This window comes from Clarias gariepinus, chromosome 27 (genome assembly GCF_024256425.1).
Source record: "Clarias gariepinus isolate MV-2021 ecotype Netherlands chromosome 27, CGAR_prim_01v2, whole genome shotgun sequence".
NCBI classification, from domain to species: Eukaryota; Metazoa; Chordata; class Actinopteri; order Siluriformes; family Clariidae; genus Clarias; species Clarias gariepinus.
In genome coordinates, this window is record NC_071126.1 from 5303164 (window position 1) to 5329392 (window position 26229).

General features: G+C 37.9%; 1 protein-coding gene across 3 annotated transcripts in view; it reads left to right on the forward strand.

The window, feature by feature from the left end:
• The window catches only part of usp24 (ubiquitin specific peptidase 24), a 70421-nt gene that overhangs the window by 34437 nt on the left and 9755 nt on the right, over nucleotides 1-26229 (forward strand). For 2 of the 3 annotated variants that reach the window (XM_053488547.1, XM_053488548.1), the window contains exons 16-54: nucleotides 310-402; nucleotides 2264-2371; nucleotides 2494-2643; nucleotides 6897-7028; nucleotides 7146-7257; nucleotides 7890-7966; nucleotides 8174-8314; nucleotides 8406-8459; nucleotides 8556-8671; nucleotides 8780-8846; nucleotides 10255-10365; nucleotides 10675-10773; nucleotides 11961-12134; nucleotides 12375-12460; nucleotides 12550-12658; nucleotides 13870-14028; nucleotides 14120-14217; nucleotides 14314-14409; nucleotides 14513-14741; nucleotides 14896-15058; nucleotides 15749-15904; nucleotides 17103-17173; nucleotides 17275-17435; nucleotides 17640-17701; nucleotides 17853-18044; nucleotides 18189-18303; nucleotides 19595-19739; nucleotides 19846-19965; nucleotides 20091-20216; nucleotides 20350-20448; nucleotides 21780-21862; nucleotides 22099-22240; nucleotides 22361-22480; nucleotides 23101-23321; nucleotides 23689-23813; nucleotides 23933-24074; nucleotides 24156-24306; nucleotides 25711-25806; nucleotides 25932-26035. In XM_053488547.1, coding sequence (XP_053344522.1) covers nucleotides 310-402; nucleotides 2264-2371; nucleotides 2494-2643; nucleotides 6897-7028; nucleotides 7146-7257; nucleotides 7890-7966; nucleotides 8174-8314; nucleotides 8406-8459; nucleotides 8556-8671; nucleotides 8780-8846; nucleotides 10255-10365; nucleotides 10675-10773; nucleotides 11961-12134; nucleotides 12375-12460; nucleotides 12550-12658; nucleotides 13870-14028; nucleotides 14120-14217; nucleotides 14314-14409; nucleotides 14513-14741; nucleotides 14896-15058; nucleotides 15749-15904; nucleotides 17103-17173; nucleotides 17275-17435; nucleotides 17640-17701; nucleotides 17853-18044; nucleotides 18189-18303; nucleotides 19595-19739; nucleotides 19846-19965; nucleotides 20091-20216; nucleotides 20350-20448; nucleotides 21780-21862; nucleotides 22099-22240; nucleotides 22361-22480; nucleotides 23101-23321; nucleotides 23689-23813; nucleotides 23933-24074; nucleotides 24156-24306; nucleotides 25711-25806; nucleotides 25932-26035 — 4805 coding nt within the window. The remainder of the gene's footprint in view (nucleotides 1-309; nucleotides 403-2263; nucleotides 2372-2493; nucleotides 2644-6896; nucleotides 7029-7145; nucleotides 7258-7889; nucleotides 7967-8173; nucleotides 8315-8405; nucleotides 8460-8555; nucleotides 8672-8779; nucleotides 8847-10254; nucleotides 10366-10674; nucleotides 10774-11960; nucleotides 12135-12374; nucleotides 12461-12549; nucleotides 12659-13869; nucleotides 14029-14119; nucleotides 14218-14313; nucleotides 14410-14512; nucleotides 14742-14895; nucleotides 15059-15748; nucleotides 15905-17102; nucleotides 17174-17274; nucleotides 17436-17639; nucleotides 17702-17852; nucleotides 18045-18188; nucleotides 18304-19594; nucleotides 19740-19845; nucleotides 19966-20090; nucleotides 20217-20349; nucleotides 20449-21779; nucleotides 21863-22098; nucleotides 22241-22360; nucleotides 22481-23100; nucleotides 23322-23688; nucleotides 23814-23932; nucleotides 24075-24155; nucleotides 24307-25710; nucleotides 25807-25931; nucleotides 26036-26229) is intronic. The other variant, XM_053488549.1, reaches the window with a different exon arrangement.

Below are 26229 nucleotides of genomic sequence, written 5' to 3' on the forward strand. Positions count from 1 at the left end.
AAATAGAGCAGAAAGCAGGCGTGCACTCTCCCTGCGCGAAGGCGAATATTTTGCAGTGAGCTAAGAGCTATATTAAGCGCTGAGCTGAGTGTCCGAAGGTGTCATCCTATCACTGATGCCAGACAGATATTTGGCTTGTCTCTTGCCTTCCCACATACTCCGTCACATTTGCACCCTCCTTCCAGCTCCCATTCTGTGCTTCAGGCTCAATTCCAGGGTGATTGGGTTGCTGCATATAAATGACGGATACTGAAGTCTCATAAACTTCTAGCCGAGCTCACTGAATGCAACTGCAGTTTATGTCTTTAGATACAAATACAGGAGGATTCAAAGTCTACCAGCGAGATACAGGTGTCTTTTTTTTCTGGCTCCTGGGGCAAGAAGAAACCAGCGTGGGCTAAAGTAAGAGAAGCACCAGGGCCTGCATAGACCCTACTCTTATATATACTTAAAAATCAAAACTTACTCTTAATCAGATGGCAGCCTTTCACAGTCCGAGGAGATGGGCTTTGGTGGCACGTAGGGGATGAAAATTTGTGAAATGATAATTCTGACTTGATTCTTAAAGGGGGTAAAACTTCAAAAGTACTCTGCCTTTCCTGCATCTACAGTCATGCACCGCTCAACGTCCTTGATATTTGATGTGTAATGAAATGCTTTGTGATTTGGATATTGTGCGAAAAACATATTAAACAGACGCAATCCGGTGCATGACTGTAAAATAATTTTTCAAGGTAACAACTGTTTTTATAATCAGAATTCACCTTTACTTAATTTTTAATAATTTTAAACAATTTATTTTTAATGACACCAATTTCAGCATGGCTGTAAACTAGTGTAAACAAGTAGTAGTGAATTTATGACAGGTTTGTTTTCTGTGAAATACCATTTGTGCCAAAACCCTTATCCATTTATTAAAAACGCTTTCTTTGTTAAGATTAATAATAAAATACTTGTTTCAGTTTATAATGTGACTTCCACGCATGACATCTCACAGTGGTGGACCAAAAAACGCTCACACACTCATCGATTTTATTCAGTCAACCTTTAGCTTTGATTACAGCACACAATGTGGTCTCTAGTTGATTTATGCGCCTGCCATCAGGGGAGAAAAACTCCACAGATGTGAAAACCTGATAATTTATCGCATATATCATCAATCTATAATCACACCGAGGTCTCTATACGAATAAAATTGAATTGAATTTAGTAAATTCATGTCGTCAGCTGACTTTCATTTTATTGCCACATAACATTGCTGAGCTTAGACCTGACCAACTGAAGCAACCCTAAATCATAACACTGCCTCCTAAGGCTTGTACAGCGGCTGCTATGTATGATTGGTGCATTGCTTTATAAACTTCCCTTCTTACCCTGACGCGCCCCTCGCTCTGGAATAGGATTAGTCTGACCCAACTTTTTAGAGCACATGATCTTTTTCCATTGCTCCAAAGGCCAATCTTTACACTCTATAGACATAGCTGTTTAGTCCCAATCCTGCGAGTTCTCATCACACTGTGTGTGTATGGAAATGCTCTTACGTTTACTTCAGAGTTGACAGTTCACCTATCCACAACTATCCCTCTAGGTTTTGTTGAGAGGTATATTGCTATTATATATTACTAAGCAACATTATTAAATCCACATTGTTGCGCTTTACATAGTAATTAATTATTTCTAAATTGCAGTCTTTATTTAGTTAATCCAGGCACAGATGGTATTCCAGAATTTTCATAAAGTTTTTCTTTATTTTCTCATATTAATATAAATACTATTATTAAAGTCATTACAAAATGAGAATACTGTACATATCATTTACAGTAAATCAAATATTATCCATCCTTAAAGCTGGTAATGTTGGGTTCAGTGTTCATAGATGCGAAGCACCTTGTTTTTCAGTCATGCAACGGTTGTACAACAATAAACCATGAGATGTTCATACACTTCCTGGAAGTGTTGTAGTTTGTCCACATGCCGGTACTGGTTTGTGTAATAGACATTTCTGCAACCTTTGAGCTTGGGCCCGCAAACCGCTCTTTAGAACACCGGCCGAGGTGATACGAACGAGTAGTGCTTCGCATCTATGACAGCCTGGTCCATATAAAATATAGATGTGTGTTTTGTAATTCTTATTTACTTTCTACGTATTACTCTAACTTCTTAGCAGCCTCTGTTTCTATGTAAAATGTTTAAGGTGCTGAGCTGAATAAGTTCACTGTAATGTAATGGTGGTATTGTGTGTGTGTGTGTGTGTATGTTGTAGTCGTCCCAGCAGAGTAACCCTCAATCGGTATGGGTAGTTCCAGCCCTGCGGCAGCTCCATGAGATTACTCGCTCCTTCATCAAGCAGACATACCAGAAACAGGATAAGGTAACGCACATTTGCACACACACTCGCTATACCACCAGCAAGAACCTGTGTCAAACCATGCATGTTTATTAATTCTTCTGCATAGATTTCATTATTAGATATTGTTTTTTTTTTTTTTTTAGAGTATAATCCAGGATTTGAAGAAGAATTTTGAGATAGTGAAGCTAATCACAGGCTCTCTGGTGGCATGTCATCGTCTGGCTGTGACAGCCGCCGGCCCCAGCGGCCTCTGCGGGTCCATTCTGGTGGATGGACGATACTCTTATCAAGAGGTACAGCACTGATCGATAAACCAGGAATGTTATTTTTCCCTTCCTACGTCACGGAATGTAATGACAATTAGTAATATCATGTGGGTAAATTGCACACTATACTGAGCGGTCCCAATCTACACCACTTGTAAAGTTTAATTATATAGAGAGAGCACTGTTGTTTTATAGAGAGCCTACACCATTACCATAACAGGAATCAACTGTACTTGTGAGGTCGACTGATTATGGTTAAAGGGTTATATGGTTAAACAGCTGTGCTATAATACAAGGGCTGTACTGGAAGTAATGCAAAAGCATGAATTAACGTAGGTCGTTTAAATTGCACATGTTGGTTAAGAAACTTCCTCTATACATAGGTACTACACAACATAGTCTCCATCGCAAGAGATGCGTTTGTGCCATCCCAACTCTCAAATCCTCTTTGAAAATCCCCTTTCTAATGATCTCCACATTGCTCATCTTCGTAAACATCCTGTAGCACAGTGGGAGACCATCAACTGCAACAAAGTGGGTTTTCAAAGAGGATTCAAGAGTTGGGTTCAAAGATGGTGTAAATGCATCCTTTGTGAGCTAGTACAACTATATAGAAGAAGAGTTACTCTACATGTGCAGTTTAAACAACCTATGTCGATATCAAAGTTATGTCTACTTTTGCATTACGTCATCCATTACTTCAGCCTTTGTTGTAGTTATGAAGTGCTCTCCTGTAACGGTCATATGACAACGGTGACATGCTGCTGCAATCTGCAGTGCCTGAAAAAGAAGTTGTGAAACTTGGGCATTTTAGCCAGACTTTGGAGCTGTATTTCCAGTTAAACCTGCAACTCATTTTCCATAGGTCAAAGAATTTGTTTTTAATAATATTTTTATATTATAATAATATTTACTTTAATAAGAGTTTAGCGAACAATTTGTATACTTTTTAATGGTGAATGTATAGTACACTTTGTTTATAATATTAAAATGCTGTTCATAGAAATTTCTGCATTTATTTTTATAGAGATAAATTATACAAATACTGTTTTAAGTTGTTAACATGCTTCAAAAATTTTAAACCTTTTAAGTGGTTTTATTTATCAAGAACCAAAATGAATTAAATCATTTATATTGAATCGATTCAAATTGTGACAGAAGTCAGTGTTGCCAGATTGGGCAAGTTCCCACCTGATTGGATAGCTGTAATTTTTATTTTGCAGATCTAAATTGGTGTTTTTTTTTTCCAGACATTGAACATTTTATAATTTAATTTTAAACAAAACCTAGGAATAATGCTAGTACTCCAGCCAGTCAGCCATCATCAATCGTGTTTTAATTGTGTTTAAAACAGTTTTAATTGTGGCTAATGTCAATAAAATGTTCCTCCAAGAACATATAAAAGAAAGATTTACCTTTATTTAAGACCAGATGTGCCCGCAACTTTATTTGTGTGGAATTTAATTGAACACTTATAAGCATGTTAAAAATAATGTGCAGCTCCATCTGAATTAACCAAAATTTTTACATGTTACTGTGAAGTGCGCATGAAGGTGTGAGATCACATTTATTAAGTAAATTTAAATTGCACACTCATAAGCGTGTATTAAAAATGTACCCCACCTTCTGTTGAATTTTGAGATTAAGTAATGATTATTTCAAGGTCAGTTTTTGTAATGGTAAAAGGGCTTTTTCACCTAAATTTCAAAGAGCATATCTTCTCTTCCTGTGAGCCGATTGCGATGAAACAAAGCCTATTTTTCACCTCTAGCTCAGCCAAATACACCTGTGCAAACGCCATTAGTAGTTTTTATATGATGCGTGCACAGACAGACGAATATTCCAGAAACCATCTTGATGTTGATTACTCCTCTTGCTTCGCCTTCCAAATAATTTTTACCGTATATTCTTACTGTTTAGTTTTATTCTATGTATAATTAGATTTCTGACAGTACGTGTGCCTTCATTGTTTCTTGATATGCAGTATCATCCTCTGTCAGTTACAAAGTATAAAGATAAATATCTTAAATAAAATTAAATAAAAAAAAACATAAATGCACCCCTCCCCACTTTAAGACCTGGATTCTAAAGACCTCCAGTGATTCAGGCCTCTTTTTAAATTTCTGCAAATTTCATCTACTGGAATCTAGTTTCTAATATTTACATTATTACTGTTTTACTGGAATAGAGGAAATGGAGATTTTTCTCATTACAACATAAATTGTATTGGTTATAATCACTCTATACACAATCATTTTCTTTGGTATTTTTTATAAAATATTGAAAGTTTATATTTTATAAAAAAATAAAAACAAAAAAAGATTCCATTTCCATCTCTAAAATAGCATAAAAATCATGGGTTGTGTATAGAGTGATTAAAAACATTACAAGGCATGTTATGATGAGGAAACTTTTTATCTCTTCCATTCCAGCGTTTATAAAACGGCAACAATGTAAATTTTAGAATCTGCGGAAGCTCAGTGTCCGAGCACAACCTCTCGCGGGCACGCTTTTCTCAGAATACGCTGTGTTCACGGGGATGGGGCTAAGAAACACGCATTTTGGTTTATTAATGTTACCCCCTTTTAACTGGAGTTTCTGTTTCACTGAATAATCCACGTCTCAACGCACACGCACGCACACAAACACAAAGAAAGCAGACCAAACGTCAGCACGTCCCTCCCCCAAACAGGGTAGCATTGAGCATTTACTTACATCTAACTAAGTCGTTTACATAAATCACTGATCAATAGCTCATAATACATACATTTAAACAATTTATTCATACAGATGTACCTGTATTACATGGAAAGTTTCAGGCTTGTTACTGAATGATTTACTCCAATAAAGAGGCGTATAAGAATTGTGGCAGCGGGCACACCTAAAAATAAATGCAAGATTATTTTTTATAGTCTAAATAAACATGTTTTTATAAATGTGGGCTATTGTTATCTACTTCAAAAATTTGTTAATTTAGCTTAAATGAGGGTTTGGGCTCGGGGCATTGAGCATCGTGATCCTGCCCTTTAATTTTCTATGTAGTCTAATCAGCGCTTAACCGCAAGCATAAAGTTTTCCAGAGCGCACCAGCAGAAGTAGATTAATGATTATGAATGCGTCGGGAAAACAGCAGGCAGACTGACTTTGACCATTTTAATAAGTCATTGATAAATTAGTGATTTCTTTGCTTGTGCTGTAATGAAGGTGATCATGTCCACATCTGGTCATCCCCACAGCAGTGGATGCGCCTATAATTCACTTTACATACGAATTATATAATAAAAAACTTGTTTTTCATTAGTTTATATAAAAGCAGACATTTCGCTTTCTATAAGTATATATTTTTCACGTCTGTGAGGCGAGTATACACAGAGTTTCGATTCAAGTTCACCGAAAACAATACAGAATAGCGCACCCTGTTTACTTTCTTTATTTAAGAAAATCGTAACGTTTTTCCTCATTGTGAGTGCACTTAAATAAAAGTAGAGTCTTATAAAGGCTATGTAGCTTATATAGTTTTTGCACATTAATCTAACAATGTTTTAATTTTATGGTTATTTATTTTCATTTATTTCAGTTAATAAATCTACTATAAATTTAAGGAACACAAAATATAAGATGACACAAGACCCTACACGCGTAGTTTTTCTAATTACACATAAAATCTAAAGGCTCAGTGTGTTTACGTTGCTTAATTTCGATCATAAAAGTATTTAATTTAATTTTAATTATAAATTTGTACTGTAATGTTAATACTGTGATTATGAATTTGTTTAATTACAATGTTTCACTTGATTTTATCTGCAACTTTGTCTGGCTCTAGACGAGCTGTGGCTCATTAGACTGACCTTAGTTAATTCTCTCAAGGATTATAGTTATATAGCGCCACTCAGCGGCCAAAGCCAGCAAACGCACAAACCCAAATGATGTCGCCATGTGCCGCGACGGTAAAAGTAACATACCACTTGTCTACCTACTGTAGGTATCGTAATATTGAATCAAGTGTTTCTCATGTGGTGCAATGCTTTTACATGGGGCTGCAGCATTACAAACTTCAAAGCTTCAGTGAGAGTATGCTGAACAGAATATTTTATATACATTTAAAAATATTTTGGCCAGTTTTGTGTGCATTTTGGTTGTTTTTGGGCTTGAAACTACAAGTTAAATATTGCAACGCTAATCCAAGTGCATTAATACACCGCCATGTCACGTTATATATAAACCCTGTACTTATTTCGTTGTTTTTTTTTTCTTTCATTTTTACCTTTTTCTTTGTGCAGTATTTGGAAGGCCATCTGAAGTTTTTGGCGTTCTTTCTCCAAGAAGCCAGTCTGTACTTGGTGTGGAACAGAGCGAAAGAGATCTGGGAGTGTTTGGTGTCTGGCATGGACGTGTGTGAGCTAGACCGGGAGGTAAACATTAATCTATTTCTTTTTATCATTGTGGTAGGCTGATTAATCTGACATAATGTAGTTGTTTTTGTTTTGTTTTTTACATAGTAATTATGTATTTTTTTTCCCTCTCTGCAGATGTGCTTTGAATGGTTTACTAAAGGACAGCATGATCTTGAAAGTGATGTTCAACAACAGCTGTTTAAAGAAAAGATCCTTAAACTTGAGCCATATGAGATTACTATGAATGGTACAGTTAATGATCATGAAAGCAGCATAATATATTTGTAGAACCGCAATACTAGCACATATAACAGACCTGGAGTTAACTACACTACACTTATTACACATCCTTTTTAATCAACAAATATAAAATACAGTCAAACCTTGGACTGCGAGCATACTTTATTCTGTAAGCATGCTTGTATATCAAAGCAATCATATATTAACGTTTGAATTTCCCTTATACAAAATAATGGTAACACGTTGATGATACGTTCCACAACCCAAAAATATACATATAAAAATAATTCATACAAAATGTAAAGTAAAAATAAAACAAATTAACCTGCACTTTAAAATCCTGACAGAACAGTGTTTCACTGGCTTTCACAGACACTGAGCATGGGAGATTACCCACAGTCCCGAACCGCGCGATAGAGAAGAACCATTGGCTCAGTTGTGATCACATGACGCGCGGCAGACAAAGTGTATGCATACTACTCGTATGTCAAGACCTCGACTGTTTATCAAGTTAAAATTTATTTTAAAATAAGTACCAAGGTACTTGCAATCCAAGGTTCCACTGTATAGCCTTATCAAATAAATGATAGAAGCGATAGATGGATTTTTATGACAGCACTTTCTTTGTTTCTTTTATAGGGTTTAATCTTTTTAAGACCTTCTTTGAGAATGTAAATCTTTGTGATCATCGTCTCAAACGGCAGGGAACTCAACTGGTAAGACTGGTAGTTTTTATTTACAGGTGTCCCTAGCATTGTATAGTAAATGAAAAAAGTACAGTTTATTTTGTTCAGGTCCGTAGCGTCAGCTCTGACACCACTCAAGCATCGCATTTTTGGTTTAGCACCCAGCTATTGAAGCATTTGCTAAAATGAAAGACGCAGTAAGATTGCTGAGTTTGCTGTCATGCTGTTATTTTCCAGTGTGTGGAGCGTTTAGACCTAATCGGGATGGACTTTATCTGGAGAATCGCCATGGAGTCTCCTGATGAGGACATCGCCAATGAAGCCATTCAGCTCATCATCCTCTACAGTTACTTAAACCTCAACCCAAAAATGAAGAAGGTCAATACACACATACTTTTCCATTCTTCTTCTCTCTTACTGGCTAAAATATGCAGTAACACAATGTTCTGTGTTCTTCCTCTACATGCAGGACTCAGTGTCCTTGCATAAGAAGTTTATAGCTGATTGTTATAAGAGGCTGGAGGTATGTATCACTATTTTTAAGAATAAATTAGAGATTCTTTATCTTAAAAGTTCCTTTTTTTTAAATTCTCATCACTGATTCACATCTCTGTTTTAGGCTGCCAGCTCTGCCCTGGGTGGCCCAACCTTAACCCATGCTGTTACACGAGCAACCAAGATGTTGACGGCTACTGCCATGCCAACCGTTGCCACATCAGTGCAATCACCCTCCAGGTAGAGACAAAAAAGCTTTTGTATTTCACATAACAACGATACAGTTTCGGACCATTCAATTGACAGGTCATGCTTTATTACTTTTGTGTTGACCTTTTGTCCGTACAGGTCTACTAAGCTGGTAATCATTGAGAGGCTGCTGTTACTAGCGGAGAGATACGTCATTACTATCGAGGTGAGGGCAGAAATTTAGGTCTGACTTATTTGCGTGGCTCTAGTCACTGACTCCTGGAAAACATACACACTCATTGACACACTATTGCAACAATCTTTCCTTCAGTGTAATCCAACAAATATATATAAAATATTCTGTCATTATTTCCAGAAGTATTTTCACCATTGGTGTAGATGAGTTTTTTTTTTTTTTAAAAATGGCTCTGAAAAATATCTTTTTCAGTTATTTGCTAGTTTTTTTTGTTTTAAGTACAGTAATTGACACATTTTCACACAGAATCCCATGTTAGTGAGAATTAGATGCATTTTAACCTCAACTGGATTGTTCCCAATCATCTCAATCATTATTTTTGTCTCACCTTACTTTAGATCTTACGTAGTATTAGTGTAGCATCTACTGAATGACAGGCAAGTGCAGTGCATTTGTGTTTAAATGGAGGAAAGGGCTTGCTTTTGGCATGCCTTCCACGTATCTGTATTATGGCCTGCAGTTGGTGTCTAATTATAGATTTAGAAACTTGTTAAACCAAAAATGCTGCCATATTCTGCAGATATCAAACTGTGATTCTTAGAAAAATACCTGTCTCTGTAACAACATATCCTCCCTTATCAGTTTGTGAACAAAAAATGGTAAATGCCCATAAATTACATTTTGATTATAGGACATTTTAGCAATGTCAAAAACCTGACAAATGTGCTTTTGTTAAAGTATAACGGTATGTTAATTTCTTGTCTTTATCAAAGAATTTAATTGAACTGAAAATGATTTCTCAATCATTTACACCCTTTTTTATTATTGTTATTATTATTATAATTATTATTATTTTAATAATTTCTTTATTTCGGATTTCAAACTAGTTAAAATTTTAAACCCTATATGGCACTATTATTAGTTATTATATCTAAACAGTGATTTAAATTAAGTTAAAGTATCAGTTAGGAGTTGAATATGAGAATTTAATAGTTTAATACAGTAAGAATAGTTAAATAATACTATAGACAATCTGAATAGTTTTATTGTAGTTAAAGTCCACTGTTTTTGTGTCTTAAAAATGAATGAATTCCCAGAATTTTTTTAAATACTCACTCTCTCTCCCCTCCTCCTTCTCTCAAGCATAAAACACTTTAGGGTCTCTTAACAATATCATAAGTAATTGCAAGCAGCAGTTACTGAGGACAGGTTAATTCCTGTCTCCGCTTTGATTACTCGATTCAGTGTTTGATGTGTTGGTAAGCATTACGAATTTAAAATAGTTTGACCTGAATTAGATATTGAATCTGATGACAAATTCATTGCAGATAATTAATAAATTAATTCTAAAGATTATAGTCACTGTTTAAAACATTTCACCAATTAATTCTCATGTACTGAAATCGATAAATGTTTTCTTGTTTGTGTTTTATTTTAGGATCTGTACTCTGTTCCTCGTACTATACTACCTCATGGAGCGTCATTCAATGGCCACCCTGTAACGCTCCACATAACCTATGAATCTACCAAAGACACCTTCAGCCTGGAGGTACAATAACTCACCTGGGTGCAGTCTTACACACACGCGCACACGCACACACACACACACACACACACACGTATACACTCACTTTCTCATCACAGATTATTATCCTTCTGAAACCCATGCAGAGGCCAGAATCATGCCATTACCTTTCATGGGAAGTGCACACCTTTCTTCCATAAATGGAAATGTGAACTGTGCTAGCAGTTAGGAAGTAACTTTTGCCTTATATGAAAGTCTACTGTAACTGTGTGTGTGTGTGTGTGTGTGTGTGTGTGTGTGTGTGTGTGTGTGTGTGTGTGTGTGTGCTTGTAGGCTCACAGTAATGAAACAGTTGGGAGCATCAGGTGGAAGATTGCTGAGCAGCTTAGCTGTCCAGTGGACAATGTGCAGATATTTGCCAACGATAGCATGGTGAGACATCACACACTAATTCACAACGATCATATTACACTCACAGGCCAGTTTATTAGGGACGTTCGTACACCTTTTCATTTATGCAGTTTTCCACTCTGGCACGTGACAGCAGCACAAGGCATAAAATCATGTGAATACAAATCATGCATGAGGTCGTAATCAGGGGAAACACCAAAATGGAGAAAACTGTGATCTTGAGTTTGAGCATGATATAGTTATTGATGTTAGAGGATCCAATTTTAGAGGATTACATATTTCAAACTGCTGAGCTCAACAGGGTCTAGCGTTTAAACACAGTTGTGTGTAAAAGAAACATCCAATGAGTTTCAGCTGTGTGTGAAATGGATGTTATGGGCACAGGCTCATCAAAACTGGTAAGCTGATCCTGTTGTGGCCTAAATGTATTATTTTTTTATTCAGTTCAGTTGTATTTATATAGTGCTTTTGGTCATTGGACAATGGTCATCGTTTTAATCTAGCTTTACAGATAAAAAATGTAATGGGAATAAGTGTAAGGAAAGGTGTATAAATCATAATTATCAGATTGTCTCTGATGAGGGTGACGGTGGCAAGGAAAAACGTCAAGATGGCAATAGGAAAAAACCTTGAGAGGAACCATAAACATAATATTATCAAATAACAATTATTATCTCAGTGGCCTTCCCAGTCAACAGACCTGAATCTAGCAGTGTATGTTTGGGGTGTGATAAAACATGTTATCTGTAGTGCAACCAGACCTGTGAATTCATGATGAGATGCAATCACGTCAGCGTGAACTAGAATCTACAAGTAATGAAGGCAGAGTAAGAGGCTGTTTGTGGGCAGGGGCAGCTAAGAGGTTATTTTTCTTGGATATGGATCAGATGGTTACATGTTTAAATCCTACCACTGCCAAGATACCACTGTTGGGCTTTTGAGCAAGGCCCCTAACCGTTAATTGCTTAGATGGAAGATGAGGTAACTGCAGGTCGCTCTGGAGAAGGGTGGCTGCTAAATGCTATAAATGCAATTTTATGTGTCACCTAATTTATTAAAGAAATGATGTGCATTAATAAAATATGAAATATTGAGGGTTTTGCTGTTGTTAAAAAGGTTTTGTTCTAATCAGGGCTGGCACTGTCATTGCTAATATTTGCAAATGTACAGTATTTTTTGATGTCACTGAAATCTATGTGCATGTCCAGCTGACTATGAACAGAGACCAGAAGCTGTTGAATCAGCTGGGTTTCTCTGATGAGCAAAGTCTGACAGTGAAGAGTTCAGGAACTGGCACTCCATCTGGCAGCTCAGCAGACAGCTCGGCATCCGCCAGCTCCAGCAGCAGCGGAGTCTTCAACTCGGCATATGCGCTGGAGCAGGTACACACACACACACACACACACACACACACACACACACACACACACACACACACACACACACAAACACACACATGCAATGCTGTGTCAGCAGTTACCCGAGATTTCTAAAATTGTACTTGTTGAACTGATTTTACTGCTGTATTGAATGCATAACCCAGTTTTTAGTACACACAGTTCCACACATTTGCACATACACTGTGCTCTTACCTCAAATAACTTTTTGTGTGTGTGTGTTAGGAGAAGTCCCTGCCTGGCGTCGTGATGGCATTGGTGTGCAACGTGTTCGAGATGTTGTATCAGCTGGCTAACCTAGAGGAGCCTAGGTAAGGCCACAGCTCCAGAATTAAATTATCATAATCCAGAAGTTTGCAACTCTCCTTTCTAAGAAAATGATTTTGTTATTGTAATCCAGAATAACTCTGCGTGTGAGGAAGCTGTTGCTGCTCATCCCAACCGATCCGGAGGTGCAGGATGCCCTGGATAACTTTGTCCCGAAAGAGTCCAGTGTTTGGAGCCACCAGGTGACAAATTGTTCATGATTGTCGATTCATTATACACTACAGTTGTACTCACTAGTGGTGGGAGACTTTAACCACCTGATAATGATTTTAACTTTCCTGTAAATGAAATCATGATGTATATTGATTTCACTGTTTATGCTTTGGGCCTACTACACGTTTGGGTGGGTGTGTGAGAGGGTGTTATATCCCCATGCCATTAGGGAAGAAAAATATTTTAGATGTGATACCCTGGGTCATTTAGTACATTCAGGTCATCAGCTGACTTTATTTTTTATTTATTTATTTTTTTTGGTCACATGATCATGCTGAGACCTGTCCAAATGAATCATAACGCTGCCTCCAGAGGCCTGTACAGTGGCCATTATGCATGATGGGTGAATCAAACTCTTATGTGCCCATTACTCCGGAATAGGGTCAGTCTAAACTCATCAGATCACATGATCTTTTTTTCATTTGTCCGATATATAGTTTTTATGCTCCCTAGAAGGGTGAGGCCTTTTTTTGTCACATTGTGTGTCTGGAAATGCTCTTACTTTCCCTATTAAACATTTTGTACCATGAAACATCACCAAGAGATCTCTGATCATTCACAATTTAATTTAAAATCTAATTTCTGTCTGCAAAGTTGACGGTTTAGCACTGTACTTCCATGTTGTTATAACATGTTAAAGGTTTTAACCCAATTACAGTAACTTCTTTGCCTTTACAATTACAGTAACTTCTTTTTCTTGATGCAGGCTAGTAATTTGACCTTTCTGAAATGGCATCTTTTGTTTTATTGAGGCAGTGTATTTTATTTAAACTTTTTGGAGAAGAAAAAAAGCATAATTTGTAAATAATTGATATTATAAGTCTCTTAGGGCTTAGATTTTATAAAGCATCCTAGCATCAAGGCTCTTTTTTCCAACACTAATTTAGTGATGAAAGCTAGCGGTGTCCAGAAGACACCCCACAATAGCATAAAATTATCTTAGGAGGTTTTTAGTAGTGACATTCTGCAATTCTGCAAGCTGAAAACATGGGAGATGAGCTATGTCATGTTAACAGCTGGAACGAAAACATATGACTCACTTGAGACTATTAAAAGTTCATATTTCTCATTGGTTTGATAAATTACAGTGAAAGAGGAGTATATTCATAATTCTGTGTTCACTATGGTATTTCTGTCTCTCTCTCTCTCTCTCTCTCTCTCTCTCTCTCTCTGTTAATAGAAAACTCTTTTCACATTGGGTTCTGGATCTCAGGCTTCCAAGTCTCCATCTCTGTCCAGCAAGCAACAGCATCAGCAAAGTGCAGCATCCATCCTGGAGTCCTTGTTTCGGTCCTCTGCCCCGGGCATGTCCACTTTCAGAGTGCTTTATAATCTTGAGGTACTTCGGAAAGATGAGCAAGTGTTGTGAAGGTTACATATGCAGTCATACAACAGATCTCAAACATATTTGGTCCTTTCCTCCTTCTTAGGTGCTAAGCTCCAAATTAATGCCGACCTCAGATGACGAGATGGCAAAGACTAGTGTGAAGTCCTTCTGTGAGAATTTTCTCAAAGCTGGAGGTCTCAGGTAACGGCCTGCTCTGACTGATTCATAACTGTGTTGTTACACGTATGAGGAAGCAACGTATATTCACAGTATTCGTGTGTGTGTGTGTTTCCTCAGTCTGGTGGTTAATGTCATGCAGAGGGACTCTATCCCCTCTGAAGTAGACTATGAGACCAGACAGGGAGTCTACTCCATTTGTTTGCAACTTGCAAGGTGTGTTTTTCTGTCTTCTTTCTCTCTTCCAATTAAGTTTAAATCACGGAAGCCGAATAGACATGACTTCATGAAGTATAACATCTCTACCCGTTTTCTGCAGATTCTTACTAGTAGGACAAACAATGCCAAGCATCCTGGATGAAGAGCTGAATAAAGATGGCGTGGACACTCTGTCCTCTCGGCCCTTCCGTAACGCGGGCAGGCAGAGCAGCCGTCAGCTCTCGCTCTGTGGGACACCAGAGAAATCATCCTACAGGCAAATGTCCATGTCTGATAGGTCCTCCATTAGAGTTGAGGAGATTATACCAGCAGCACGTGTCGCCATTCAGGTGAGTTTGTGTGTCTGGGTCTGCGGTAATCTTTATGGATTTGTGGACAATTTGTAGAGGAGACATTATATAAATCATATATATATATAAATCGTTATGAATCTTTTTAGCCTGTTGTTTTCTTGTACTTATTTTGTTTCTGCTCTTGCAATAGACGATGGAGGTGGGGGACTTTACTTCCACAGTCGCCTGCTTCATGCGCCTCACCTGGGCTGCAGCAGCTGGCCGTCTGGACCTTGTGGGCAGCAGCCAGCCGATCAGAGAGACCACTAATTCTCTGCTGCCTCAGGGAGTCCGGAGCAGGGTTAGCAGCACAGGTGAAACAAAGACCCACATATCTAATGCTCAAGTTAAAAAAAAAAAAAAAAAAAATTAGTCAAAGCCTCATAGCAGTAAGCTTAACCGTCCTACAACATTTATGAGCTGATATTTTTTTGCTTCTATAAACATTTGCTTATTTGAGATCGATTCAGTTGCGTATTGTAATCATTTTGTGTGGCAGTTCATGTTCCTTCATGATATGCATATTCATAATACACTGACTTCAAAATAGATTTTTTTTCTTTTTTAATTTATATATGTCAGCATTTGAGGTGGTAAAATGTTGCAGTTTAATCCTATATAATCCTACAGGTGTGCGGCAATCTGTGTGGTTGGAGAAGTTTGTTTTGAATTGTTTAAAAAAAATACTAATTAATATCAAATTTGGTATATTTTTAGAATTGTAATTATAGCAGAATCGCAATACAAATCGAATCGCGTCTAGGTATCGTGAGATCGTATCGGGTGATCCGTGGTCATTCATTCCTAATTACTTATACCGTTCTTTTTACTATTGCGCACTTGTTATTGATGAAACTGATATCTTTCATTTAAAATGTTTTGTGTAAAAAATTACATTTATTAATTTGGCAACTCTCGGTGCAGAAGCTTTTACAGTTCACAATAAGGCACTTGTATCAGTCTGTGCTGATAATTGAAAGTGTCTTTTTCTCTCTGTGTCACAGGAAGTAACTGCAGTTCCAGCAGCGAAGGAGAGGCTACAACATTGCAAGCCGGCATCTGCGTCAAACAGCAGTGTGTGTCCATTAAAGACACAATAATCGCCCGAGAAGCGCTTTCACTCCTGGTCACCTGCCTGCAGCTTCGCTGTCAACAGCTTTGTAAGAATGCACACCAGTTACCGAAAAAGCTCTCACAAATCCCAGATATGTTTCTCCTGAATATCTGTGTGTAATACAAGCACTGCAAGTTGTTTAAATGACTTCAATGAAATCAAAAATTTCATTGCCCATGACTGGGTTTCATCTAATTAACTTTTTTCAGTTTCTTCCAAAAGCTTTGCATTTCATCAAAAGATTCCTAATCATAAAACAACATGAGTTTGCACTTTTTGTTTTGCTTTCCTGACTTTTCCATCCGCCAAAAACTAAACGAATAGAACGTTCAAACAGCTGATTAATACGAGGGGTGTTCGAGATGATCCTGGACTTTTGCTTGTGCAAAACAATAAACACAGTGTATAATCCCTTGCTACACTAATGCACTTATCCCGGCAACTCTAGTGCTTGGATCCCATCAGGGTAGAAAGTTTTCTCAGTACACCCGGGTCATGATCAGACAGCCTGCTTCACGTCTAAATGATGGTCTCTCTACTGGTCCAACATGTGTAAATGGCTTGTAGCCAGGTCAGGACTGTACAGGGGATGTGGCAGTAACTCTCAGCCGAGTTCCTGTAACCTGAAAGTGGGTTGGTGAATGATTGTGTGTTCAGTTCCCACAGACAGATGTTTCTTTCACAAGGTGGTGGCAGTTATCCGTAAAACTTACAATGATCAGGCGTTCCACCTGCTCAATGTTCACAGAAACGATCGCCGTAGGTTTGGAGTCACCTCGGCCAGGATCGTCATTTAATCAGCATATAGCCTTCTTTAAAACCTTTGGTCCATTCAGATGTTGTACTGCGGCTAAGAGTCTCATCACTATACTGTGCTTAAAGTGATCTGTTAAATATCAGTTAGCTTTACACCTTCTTTCATGAGAAATTTGATCACAAGTCCCGGTTTGACTTGAACACCTATCATAGTTTATTTATTTATTTATTTTCATTTTTAATCTCAGCTAATCTTTACAATTAGCAAAATCACAAGCATGATAAAATGTTCTGTATATTTTAAATGATTGCCAGGAGGGTTTTTTTTTTTTTTGCAGTCTAGCTGTTGCTGTCAAAGTGAAGCATCACAACCTTTTTTTGTTTAATATAAACCTCAGAGATTGAAGTCTGCCTCCTGTTTCTTGATGATCTGGTGCGTTTGTAGTGCATGCATCCTGTAGTGAACTTTGCTTGCTTTTGCTCCACAGCTTCTTTCTATAACCTTCCCTGTGTGAATGATTTTATCATCGATATACTGCTTGGATCACCCAGTGGAGAGGTCAGTGACGTCTCTCCTCTTTGCCTTTACGTGAGATTCAGTTGTGTAATAAATAACGTGATTTCTCCTCTTCACTATTTCTTATCCCTCTTTTTGCACAGATCCGTCGGGTAGCGAGTGATCAGCTGTACACTTTGAGTCAGAGTGATACATCGGCATATCCAGAGCTGCAAAAGCCCAACCTATTTCTGCTGAAGGTGGTGTTGACCGCCCAGCTCCCACTCTGGTCTCCCACGAGCGTCATGAGGGGCATCAACCAGAGGTAAACAAACACACATACACGCAATTGTATACACACAATCACATTGGGACCATACAGACCATATTCGTAGAATCTAAAGATACACATATTCAAACATTTTTGTTCTTGCTGTTTAGGCAGTGTATATGATTATTAAATACACATGGTTTGATGTAGTATATACTGCAGCTGACATGGTGTTTGTTTGTTTGTTTGTTTGTTTAGGTTGCTTTCACAATGCACAGAATATTTTGACCTGCGATGCCAACTACTGGATGATCTGACTAGTAAGATTGATATATTTCTTTTCTGTGATTTTGCTTTTCTTCTCAGGATTTGCCTTAGAGTAAGACTTGTTCATTCTATGTTTCTTATTTGATGCGTTAACATGAATTATTGCTAATAGAAATCCCTCCATTAATGCTTGTCTTTCCATAGACACAGAGATGGAGCAGCTGCAGATCAGCCCCGCAGCCATGTTGGAGGATGAGATCAGCTGGCTGGATAACTTCGAGCCAACGTGGACCAGTGAACTGGAGACCAGCGAGGCTGATAACATCCTGCAGGCCGGCCATCTGCGCCTCATCAAGACCCTGCTCTCGCTCTGCGGCAACGAGAAGGAGCAGTTCGGTTAGTCCGTTACGCTGAAATATGGTCTCTCATTTATATACACTCCGTCGTTAGCAGTATGTTCTCTAAACGTTTGAACACTATGACCCTTGTTTTGACTTGTAGGTGAAAGATGTAAATGCGGTGTTTTGTCTTTCTGTTCAGGCCCCTCCCTCATCCAGCAGCTTTTGGATGACTTTCTGTTTCGAGCATCACGCATTATCCTGAATAGCAACAACCCTTCAAGCAGCACAGCTCCTCTCCATGACTTCCACCCTAAGTGAGAACAAACACACTATCCCCAGTGATCAAACCCCTGGTCAAGACTTGTAGTTACTAACATGCTTTGCATCACAAGTAGTGCAGCTAGACGTGCTCACAGTGCAGTTCACTCATCTCGTTACAAAGCACTTACAATCTCTAACCTCCATATAAATGTTAAATAAGTATCTATTCCAAAATTACGCATCAACAGTTACACATTTTACTTTGTAAACCAAAAAGTTTTTTAAATTAATTAATATAATGTCCTATATTTTAGTAATATATAGGGCCAGGGGTAGCTCAGTGGTTAAGGCATTGGACTACGGTTCGGAAGATCCCAGGTTCAAACCCCACAACCACCAAGTTGCCACTGTTGGGCCCTTGAGCAAGGCCCTTAACCCTTAACTGCTCAGATGTATAATGAGATAAAAATGTAAGTCGCTCTGGATAAGAGCGTCTGCCAAATGCCTAAATGTAAATGTAAATGTAATATACATCCTATATTTGTAATAATAGCGGATGTTGCCTGTGATCTTAATCCTGTGCGTATCGGCCGTGTCTGTAAAATGTAAAGTTAAAATTCCTCAGCAAATTACCTACCATTTTTCACCGATCACTGAGGTCCTCTGATAATATCAGTCCCATGCAAACCAGCATGTCTGTAATTTGGCCAGTATTTTGCATGGCCTATATAAATGTTGTTTATTATGTATGCATGTCAAGATGATCTGTTACACAGTCTCTCTGGGAGAAAGGCCATTCCCGAATATGAGTGTAATGAAGCGTGTGATGTTCAAAATCTGTCCAAATGTGTATTTATACAATGGTGAAGAGTAGTTGGAGTACAATGACTGCTCTGCTTTTGCAACTGTGTCATGTTTGTAACATTAATATATTTACTCATAGATGCTTACGTGTGTAATCCTGGTTTGTGTACATATGGGTGTAGTAATAGTGAATAGTAGTGAAGTGCAAAAATCATCATCGTACTGTGCAGTTAAACCGATTATTAATCGATCTTCAGTTGCTTTACTTAAATCAATTATCATTTGTCAATGCTCCTCTCTAATCTGTTACATTACATTAATGCTACTTGCATGAAATATATCACACATTTTTTTATTTTTTTATTTTATTTTTCACAAAACACAGTTTTTTGCATATTTTGTGACCTAGGTTATATAAATGGTATAAAAATGATATGAATATTTTTTTACATTTGTTCATTACTCTAGCTGTCAACACTCGCCCACATAATTACACACTTTTTTCCTCACACTCGCGCTCTTTTTATGTCTTCCTCCCAGGTGCAGTACAGTCAGCAGTCGGTTGGCAGCGTATGAGGTGTTAGTGATGTTGGCTGACAGCTCTATCTCCAACCTGCAGCTCATTACTCGAGAGCTGCTCTCTATGCACCATCAGGCCGACCCCTCTCTCTCCAAAGAGTTTGATGTAAGCCTTTTCTCCTTTTTCTTTCCCCACATTACTGCAACATTAATAAAATTGTCCAGTCGGCAGTTTGAGCTTTGTGTCTGTGCGTGTGTGTGTGTTGCCTCAGTTCCTCCCACCAGTGGATGGACGCTCAATATCAGGGTTCGTGGGCCTGAAGAATGGCGGGGCGACCTGCTACATGAATGCTGTCTTTCAGCAACTCTACATGCAGCCAGGCTTACCTGAGGTGTGTAACAGTGCCATTAAACACACTATAAGAACATTGCCACAAGATGGAGCTAAATAATACAGTAATGTTTTATTATTATTAATGATTTTACTGAAAACTAATTATTTTGTTTTTTGCCTCAGGCTATCCTGTCGATAGAAGATGACACAGAGAATCCAGAGGAGAGTGTCTTCTGTCAAGTGCAGTCTCTCTTCGGCCACCTTATGGAGAGCAAATTGCAATACTACGTGCCTGAGAACTTCTGGAAGGTAAGTGTTTAATGTGATGCCCAGGTTGTATTCACTTAACAGAAAATGGTCATGTGATGCTCAAAACAAATTCAAATAATGAGTTTAAGTATGGTGTTAATGTTAAAATGTTGCATGTGTTTGGTTGATAAAGATCTTTAAGATGTGGAACAAGGAGCTGTACGTTCGAGAGCAGCAGGATGCCTATGAGTTTTTTACCAGCCTGGTGGACCAGTTGGATGAACATCTGAAGGTATCTCAGTGGCTTAATATTTGTAACCTTCAGAAGCAATGTGAAATTTGTGTAATTTAATCATTAAGCACGATCACATAATCAAAAGTGCTGCTATGCTAAATATCATGCTTACTTCATGCCTTCAGCCGAATCACAGCCATCCTGATATCAAGTACGACGGCAGGTTTACAAGTCTTATATTTTCTGATGCAACAGTTCTATAATTAAAAAATGAAAATCAGGAAATTTACATAGAGAATGTGGGCAAATATTAGGTTTGTTTTGGATCCTTTAATCAAAATAGTTTCCTAAAAAGCCACAAGCTAGATGGAGTGTTGAGTGTTGCCATGCCAACCTACAGACTGGTGGCTCATTGTGTTACCGGCCACTGAAACATGGATGAGACACCTCCATCTCATCTCCAGTTAGCAGTAGCATCCGCTGTCATACTTTTTTTTTTTCTCTATCTATCTCTTTCTAAACCATTCATGTGAATTTGACCAAACCTTTGTTAGGAAACATAATTTTGGACTAGCAATTTTATTTTCTAATAATATAATAATATATATATATATTTTTAAGTATTTTTAAGCAAAAATAAGCAATGTCAAATCTGGTATCTGCAACTCCTCCAAATCATTCATGGAAATTTCACTAGACTTGCCAAATACCTTTCTCTAAAAGCATCTACTGTCATGAGTTAAATTTCTTTTAAATTTTATCACAAATATACTGTCAGAAATTTAGTAATGTGGCTGCCCAGGTAATACCAAATAACATCACAAGGTGGCGCTTTCTTTCTGTTGTGGTAGACCAGAGCTTAATGTGTGCTTAGAAGGAGAAACTACTTTGCCAATCTGATTAGCGACCTCACTGAGCGCTGCAGGTTATTATGCAGGTTTTACAATTTAAATGTAACTAATGAATTTAGCGTCATGAAATATTGTCTTGTATAATCAATGTTTAAATCTGCACTAGCTATTAGGGATGGGAGTCACCAAGTCTCACGCGATACAGTATTATTGTGATATCTGCCCAAGGTCTAACCCTAGATTCAAAGTGTATTACAATTCATTAAGTATCAGGATTTAATAAATATTTTAATTTTCGTCTGTCATCCATGATGTCATACTTTTCCTCTATTTGCAACCCTTCACAAACTATTCATGGGAATTCGACCAAACATTTCTGAACCTTTATAAGCATGTGTACTAGATGTTTCACTTTTAGAGGTAGCACATTTGAATATCAGCACTCTGTTCACTTCTGAAATCAGAAAACCAGTAATGATTGTTGTGCAATTGACAATGTATTTTTTCTGTTTCTTTTCTTTCTTTTTTTTTCGGTAGAAAATTGGAAGAGAGCAACTCTTTAAAAATACATTCCAGGGAATTTTCTCTGACCAGAAAATATGCAAAGACTGTCCACACAGGTCAGTAATATCATCAGATATATAGATGGATAGATAGATGAATACATAAATAAATATTCTTTTGGAATTTAATTAATGTAGGACTGACATTTTATTTTAATTATTTTAGTTTTAATTTAACTCTTATTGATGCAGATTTTTTATTTCCTGATTTATATAAGAGCTTAAGTACTTTCTTTCTCTCTCTTTCTCTCTCTCACTCTTTCTCTCTTATTTGTCCTCTCTCTGGTATGCAGGTATGAGCGTGAGGAAACCTTTATGGCACTGAACTTAGGAGTGACGTCGTGTCAGAGTTTGGAGATTTCTCTCGACCAGTTTGTCAGAGGAGAGGTGCTGGAAGGCAGCAATGCTTACTACTGTGAAAAATGCAAAGAGAAGGTGAAGACCTGTATGCCCTTTTATTTTCAATAGTTCTAGCTGGTGATTTATAATATTAATACATTCTAAACTGTGTGTGCGTGTGTTTGTGTTAATGTTTTTTTTTCTGTCTTTTTTTAGAGGACAACAGTGAAGCGTACATGCATTAAGTCATTGCCAAGTGTCCTGGTTATCCATCTCATGCGCTTTGGCTTCGACTGGGAGAGTGGACGCTCCATTAAATATGACGAACAGATAAGAGTAAGACACTTTTATTGCTACTGAGTAATAAAAGATTTTAAGGCATTCTTGGGCCTGGGACTGATTTTACAATATCCAACGATGATCCCATTTGTAGAGTGGCCTGGAAAAACCCTTCACATGGTCAATGCCTGATTTTTCTTACTCTCTCTAAACTACATGTTAATCTGAAGCAAAACTGGTGTTACAGCATTTTAAAGTGTTAAGGAAAAAGGTTTAAGGTTTTGGTCACGGAGTTATTACAGTACAATGAAAGTCCCCATGTCCTACCTCTGCATGCAAAAATGTAAGCAATTATGCATTTACTGTACAATGAGACACCTGTTATTTTATTGATTATCATCATACCTCTGTTTTAACACCAGAAGTAAAATGTTGTTGTTTTTTGGTTTGAGGGATGTGCATTGCAGACATTTTGACAGCTGGTATATGCAACATAAAATAAAGCATGCATAACCAGTTGTGTAAACGATGACTACAGAAAGCCCCATAATTTGTAGGACTAATTATGTAACATAAACACTGAATCTTCATGTGCAAAAAGGAAGTGATTGTGATGTTGCTCTTTATATGATTTTCCTCTAAGTGATCAGAAAATTGTTTCATTTTTGTCTCACCAGTTCCCGTGGGTGCTGAACATGGAGCCGTACACAGTGTCTGGCATGGCTCGGCAAGACTCCAGTTCAGATCATGGAGAGAACAGCAGGGTCGGAGAGCCTGGGTCTGGAGGCTCCCCACGCAAGAAAGTCACCATTTCTGAAAACTATGAACTTGTAGGAGTGGTGGTGCACAGCGGTCAGGCGCATGCAGGACACTACTACTCCTTTATTAAAGATCGCAGGTCAGCACAGATTCAGCATGCTCACCACTACTTACTGTATCAATTAGCAGCTGTTATTCAGGTTCACAGCCCATATACACCCATGTGTGCTGCCCTTGTCACAGCCACATCTTAATCATTCTGCCTTAATATAAACCTGCCAGCTGTTAAAAGAAGTAAAGAACTGAAGCTGCTTTTGCACCTTTGGCATGTCTTTTAGCCTGTTTTAATAGCTTAAAGAGCTCCAGATGTCTGGAAGAGTTGTACCTGTTTTAAACAGCCACCTAGGGAACATAAGAATGCAGGCACGACCGACTACACTAACCCGACCTAATGTTCTACACTTATTTCTCTTTTGCTACCTCTCTCTCCTTGTCTCCTCTTGTAGGGGCAGTTCTCGGAGCAGATGGTACAAGTTTAACGATAACGTCGTTGAGGAGTTTGAAATGAACGATGAAACCCTGGAGTATGAGTGTTTCGGTGGAGAGTACAGACCTAAAGTCTACGATCAGTGTACGTTTCCTTTCCTCAGCATCCTTTTACCCAGTTCTTTAACTGAACACTCGGCTTATGCTTATGCTGTATCATTAATAAATAATTTGCTGAATATTTCATGCTGTTTATTCCTACAGCTAACCCGTATCCAGATGTGCGGCGACGCTACTGGAATGCTTATATGTTGTTCTACCAGCGGATCAGCGAGCAGAACTCCCCTGTGCTCCCCAAAAAGAGCAGAGTCAGTGTAATGAGACAGGAAGCGGAGGACCTGTCTCTGTAAGTGACACACCTAAACTGTAACGAGTTGATAACATGGATGGATTTCCTGACACTAATATTTGTCTGTCTTTTTCTCAGGTCTGCCCCTTCCTCACCTGATATTTCCCCCCAGTCATCCCCACGACCTCCCCGAGCCAATAATGATCGGCTCACTCTACTCACCCGGCTTGTCAGGAAAGGAGAGAAGAAGGGACTCTTTGTGGAGAAGATGCCTGCAAGGATTTTTCAGGTTCAACATCAAAATCTCAGACAATAGATATCTTTATTTATCTGTCTAGTAATCATGGGGAAACCTAACTGACTGGGCTATAAGTAGTAACTAATGCACTGTCTATTGATCAGCCATAACATCATGAATAGCATTGATTATCTCATTAGAGTGGCATCTGGAAGTATGTGGGATATATTAAACAGCAAGTTAAAATTTAATTCCTAAAGTGGCCAAGTGTAAGGATGTGAGAGACTTTGACACAGAAGTGTCACATTGTGGTGGCTAGACAACAAGATCAGACTAACTCCAAATCTCCAGCTCTTGTGGGATAAAAAATTATTCCTGGCATTTTTGTTCCAAAAGTTCCACTGCTACAATTAAGAACCGGTCCAGTCAGGCATCACCCGTGTGTGTAAGAGTTTGTTTGTTTGTTTATTTTATTTATTAATTTTCCTAATCTAATCTAGAAAGTCATATTTATATATTCTAGGTTCATTACACATAAAGCAAAATAATTCAAACCTTCTTTTTTTTATGATTATGGCTTACAGCTCATGAAAATGAAAAATCTAGTATATCAAAATTTTAAAATATTTCTTAGATCAATCACAGAAAGAGTTTGCAAAACAGAAATGTCCAACTTTTGAAAAATACTTTGTTCATTCATGCATTCAACACTGTCTGTAGTATAAATGGTTTATGTGATTGAACTTAGGAAATATTCTAATATAATGAGACCCTGTAGTGACTCAATCCGATTAAGCGTTCCTGTGATGTGGTAGAAAAACAAGTCCGATCCTTTGATTTCCCACCCCAAACCTTGCAGGACTTAGAGTCTGCTACTGATGACTTGGTGCCAGATAGCACAGCACACCAAGCGGGTCAGAGCTGTTTTTTCTGGCAAAAAGTTACTGAATATTAGGCTGGTTGGTCATAATTGTTACAGCTGACCAGCGTTATATTACAAGCTAGTGTGTTTTTTTTTGCTCTCAAGAAATTTTTAAGAAAATCTGGGGCTGTGGTATTCTGTTCTTGCATCACACATACACACAAATATTTAAGTTTGGCTAAGGAAATTATTTTCTGGAAGCGTCTTCAACTACAGAGTAATGGGTGAAGTGGACGAATTATGTGCTCTGTGTTATTATTTGCTCAGTTGAGTCAGTGTTCCTGATTATAATAAGAGCATTCGTCATCCCTCCCTCTAATTAGTGAGTTTACTAAAAAGCCTGATCTCACTTCTGACAATATGTATACTGCAGCAGGCGTATAAATTCGAAGTTTAATTATCAACTAAAACATTTATTTTGCCCGACAGCTGCACATAAAGCACGAATCGCTCCGTCACGTGTACACAGTGTACTGATTTGTCTATTCCTTAAAGTAGATCATGTGTTTAACACCTTGGTGTTTGTCTTACAGATGGTGAGGGATGAGAACCTAAAGTTCATGAAGAACAGAGACGTGTATAATAGTGATTACTTTAACTTCACCCTGTCGTTGGCTTCTGTTAACTCGGTAAGACTCAAGCACATGTGGCTTTTTATTTCTTTCTGAATAAATACTGAAATGTTTTATGGGTGTAAGAGTAAAAGACAAAAAACATGAAATGAACGACCTGGCTGTTTTTCCAATTTATGCAGACGAAGCTGAAGCATCAGTCCTACCAAGCCATGGCGAAGACTAGCCTGCAGCTGGCTGTACAGTTTCTGTTTCACACTTACCTGCGAACCAAGAAGAAGCTTCGGTACGGGAGATAAATTATAATAAGTCATCTAATCATTGATTTAAGGCTGCAGTGTAAAATGCAATTATAGTTTCAGTTATATAACACACAGCAAGAAGCCGTGTGCAGCACAAATTTAATTTCAAGTCACAAAAGTGTATATTGGGAGCAAATCTATTATTATATATTCATACACACATAGTGAGGGAATATTT